At 44.5% G+C, this 3,281-nt stretch overlaps 1 protein-coding gene across 1 annotated transcript in view; it reads right to left on the bottom strand.

Annotated features, from left to right (window-relative positions):
- Positions 1–967, bottom strand: part of Clic5 (chloride intracellular channel 5) — a 154,520-nt gene extending 153,553 nt beyond the window's left edge. The window contains exon 1 of the mRNA XM_005359811.3: positions 446–967. Within this exon, the coding sequence (XP_005359868.1) occupies positions 446–967 (522 nt within the window). The remainder of the gene's footprint in view (positions 1–445) is intronic.
- Positions 968–3,281: the final 2,314 nt, after the last annotated feature.

Below are 3,281 nucleotides of genomic sequence, written 5' to 3'. Positions count from 1 at the left end.
GAGAGGACTCTCTCTCTCTCTCTCTCTCTCTCTCTCTCTCTCTCTCTCTCTCTCTCTCTCTCTCTCGCCGGCTTTGGTTTCATTCTTAAAAATCATGTTGAAAAGGAAATATAGCCGCACAGGATAAAGCAGCTAACATCTACTACAAAGGTAAAGAACTGAGCAGCAATTTCTGGTCACTCATTTAAGCTCTTAGAGAGAGCTCTTCCTTTGGTTTATGAAAGTCGATGATTAGACACAAACTTTAAATGAATGGACTTTCTAATTCAGGTCATTTTGAGAAGTCCTGAAACTATTCCAAATGATCAATTTAATCATCTTTGCTCTGTGGTATAACAGTGACCCACTCACTAGGACATCAGACATCTTCCTCTGGTCCACAGAACAAAACATAACTCTGAACACCTCACTCTGTGGGTTTGTGCCGGCCAGAGGCAGCCCTTACCTTCACATACAGAAAGATCTCAGGGTTGCTGGAAATTATTTTATTTTCTTCCAAACCAAGAGCAGCAGAAGCGTAGGTAGGGAAGTCCTGGCTGGTGGAAAAGCCCTTGCTGTGCTGAACCGTGAAGCTCGGTGAAGGAGGCAAATCTTCCTTGACCATTCTTCTGCTCTGCCTCAGCTCCCACAGCAGAGGCTCTAGGCTCTGCCTTGGTGAACGTGAGTTTCTTCTGGAGATGTCCCTGAGCTCCTGTGGCTCAGAAAACACCTCATCAGGCTGCAGGTAGCCTTCTTCTTCTGACTCCCAAGAGGCTGAGGTGGTCTCCTCACGTTTCAAGGCATACACCGACAAAACATCGTATTCCTGGTTTTCTAACTGAGAGGCATACAGATGATTTTCACTCCTCAAGTCTTCATGGACTCTACCATATAAAGGACCCTCACTTTCCTCCAGCTGGTGTGGACCCTCGTCCCTCCTCCCCTTTTGGATTGTGTCATAGATGTCATTGTAGTCTTCATTGTTCATGCTGCTTGCTCCAGCAGATCCTCTCCCAGGCAGAGCTGAGCAGGACTGGGCTAGGGAAAGGATGAGGATGCTTCTCCACCACGCAGAGGAGTCAATGGGCTTTTGAGATGCAGCGCTCAGCAACGGCTATCAATGACAGGTCTCTAGCAATCATTTACCGGAGATTTAACAAGCAAACCACAGGTCCACTGGATGGAAGATAAAGTTCATCCACCCGGTTAACTCCTTCAGCTCCTGAAGAGGAGGCATTCAGCTAGACTCTGGTGGTTCCTCCACTGCCAGGAACTCTGGGAAGTCCAAGTATCAGCCCAGATCAAACTGAAATTCTGCAGTTTTAGCCTCTTGTCACTCATGAAGGAGCCCTCTGCTGTGATCACATCCTAACTACTGACCTAGCCAAGAAAACTACGGGTCAGTGGCGAACTATAACTCAGAGTAGAGCTGCCTGCTTACACCTCAATTCATCACACAATGATTCTTTGCCAATTGATGTCCTATGTTACGATTTCCACACAGCCCAGCAAAGTAACCGATTTCAGTTACGGTTCTTATCTGGAAACACCAGCAGGTGATTCAACGGCTGAAGGGAAAGAAGATAAGAGCCCGTGGGCCCATCAATACCGACCACACAAAGTGAGACGCAAACGTCTGTCCCTTTGGTTTTTATCTTTAGCCTTCACATTAAACACGGTTGTCCACAGTCAACAGACATCCATGAAGAGGGTCCCATACACAGGATTCTGAACTGAGTACCAATAAAAGAAGCAGAAGAAACCTATCCTGGGGAGAAAGAGTAAACGATAGCAGGCAAACCCTAGCAGACACAGAAAAGCTATAGGAGGTGTTGGGTGCCGTTGACTTAGCCTGGGCTGTACCCTAAAGAGCTTTATGGGCAAGGCCAGCCCGCAGGTGTCATCTACAGATGCCGCCCGTCTTCCTGCATGTGCTCTTTGTAGTAGTATGGTGCTCTCACCCACTAAAGACCGTTTCTCTTCCATGTACCAGCTGCCCCTCTTTTCAAAGTGAAATCCGCATGGCTTGTAAATGGATTCAAATGCCAAAAATTATGGGGAAAGCAACAAGCATTGCAGTCCTGAAGGAAGGACTTAAAAACATTTGGTTTGGGTATGTTATAGCAACACCATCTTATATCCTTAGGCTTCCAAGGAATGTAGAGCAAACCTCATTCTGAGGGCAGGTAAGGACTGGATAAAGCAAAGGAGGCCAGAGGTATAGCTTAAAGAATAATGGTTAATCCTTGTTTATTGAGGCAAGGGCATAGTGTGTGGCCCTGAATGGTGCAAAAATATTTGTTTACACTGTCATGATGTCTTTGCCAAGGTGCCCTCTGATTAGTTTAATAAAGACCTGAACAGTCAATAGCTAGGCAAGAGATATAGGTAGGATTTCTGGACAGAGAGAGGAAGTAGGAGGAGATAATTGGGGTGCAGAGGAGATACCAGGAGACATGGAAATGAAATAGGAGGTGCAAGATGGAAGAGAGGTGATAGAACAGAGATTAATATGAATGGGTTAATTTAAGTTATAAGAGCTACTTAGTAACAAGCACAAACTATAGGTCTAGCTTTCATAATTAATAAGAAGTCTCTATGTCATTATTTGTGAGCTAACAGCCCAAAGAAAAATCTGACTATAGCTATGTAGACCAGGCTGGCCACAAACTCCCAGAGATCCATCTGCCTCTGCCTTCCCATATACTAACTCGCTATCTTATTAAAATGCTTTAATGGGTACAGACTTCTGTCAAATTATCTTAGGTTTCAGAATTGCATAACTTAATGGTCCCAGCTCAAATTTTCTCCATAACTTTAAAGCTTTTTATAACCATACAGACCATCCACCTGACATTTTATTTCAGATTTGAGATGCAAATAAAAATAATAGAACTCAGAAAGAGAAGTGCATGCTCTCCAAGTTCACACAGGTTCATGTATATCAGCTATGATTCCCAAACCTCTAGCAGGGCTTGGGGATTGGGGGTAGAGAGATGGTTCAGCAGTTCAGAGCACTTGCAGAAGGCCCAGGTTCAGTTCCCAGAACCCACGTGATGGCTCACAACTATTTGGTCCAGTTCCAGGGAATCTGATGCCCTCTTCTGACCTCCAAGGATCCTGCATAAACATGGTGTGCATACATCCGTGCAGACAGACACTCATACACATAAAATTAAATAAACAAAATCTTAAACCTCCTTCTGTGTGATCACCCTGCTACTCAACTTCTTAGTGTTTCCAATTATTTTTTTTTCATGATCACCCCCATATACTCAAACCCCATAGAGAAATAATGTTCT

The sequence above is a fragment of the Microtus ochrogaster genome, linkage group LG2 (assembly GCF_000317375.1).
Source record: "Microtus ochrogaster isolate Prairie Vole_2 linkage group LG2, MicOch1.0, whole genome shotgun sequence".
Classification (NCBI taxonomy): Eukaryota; Metazoa; Chordata; class Mammalia; order Rodentia; family Cricetidae; genus Microtus; species Microtus ochrogaster.
The sequence above is the reverse complement of the archived record's forward strand: the minus strand, read 5'-3'. Positions and strand labels throughout refer to the sequence as shown.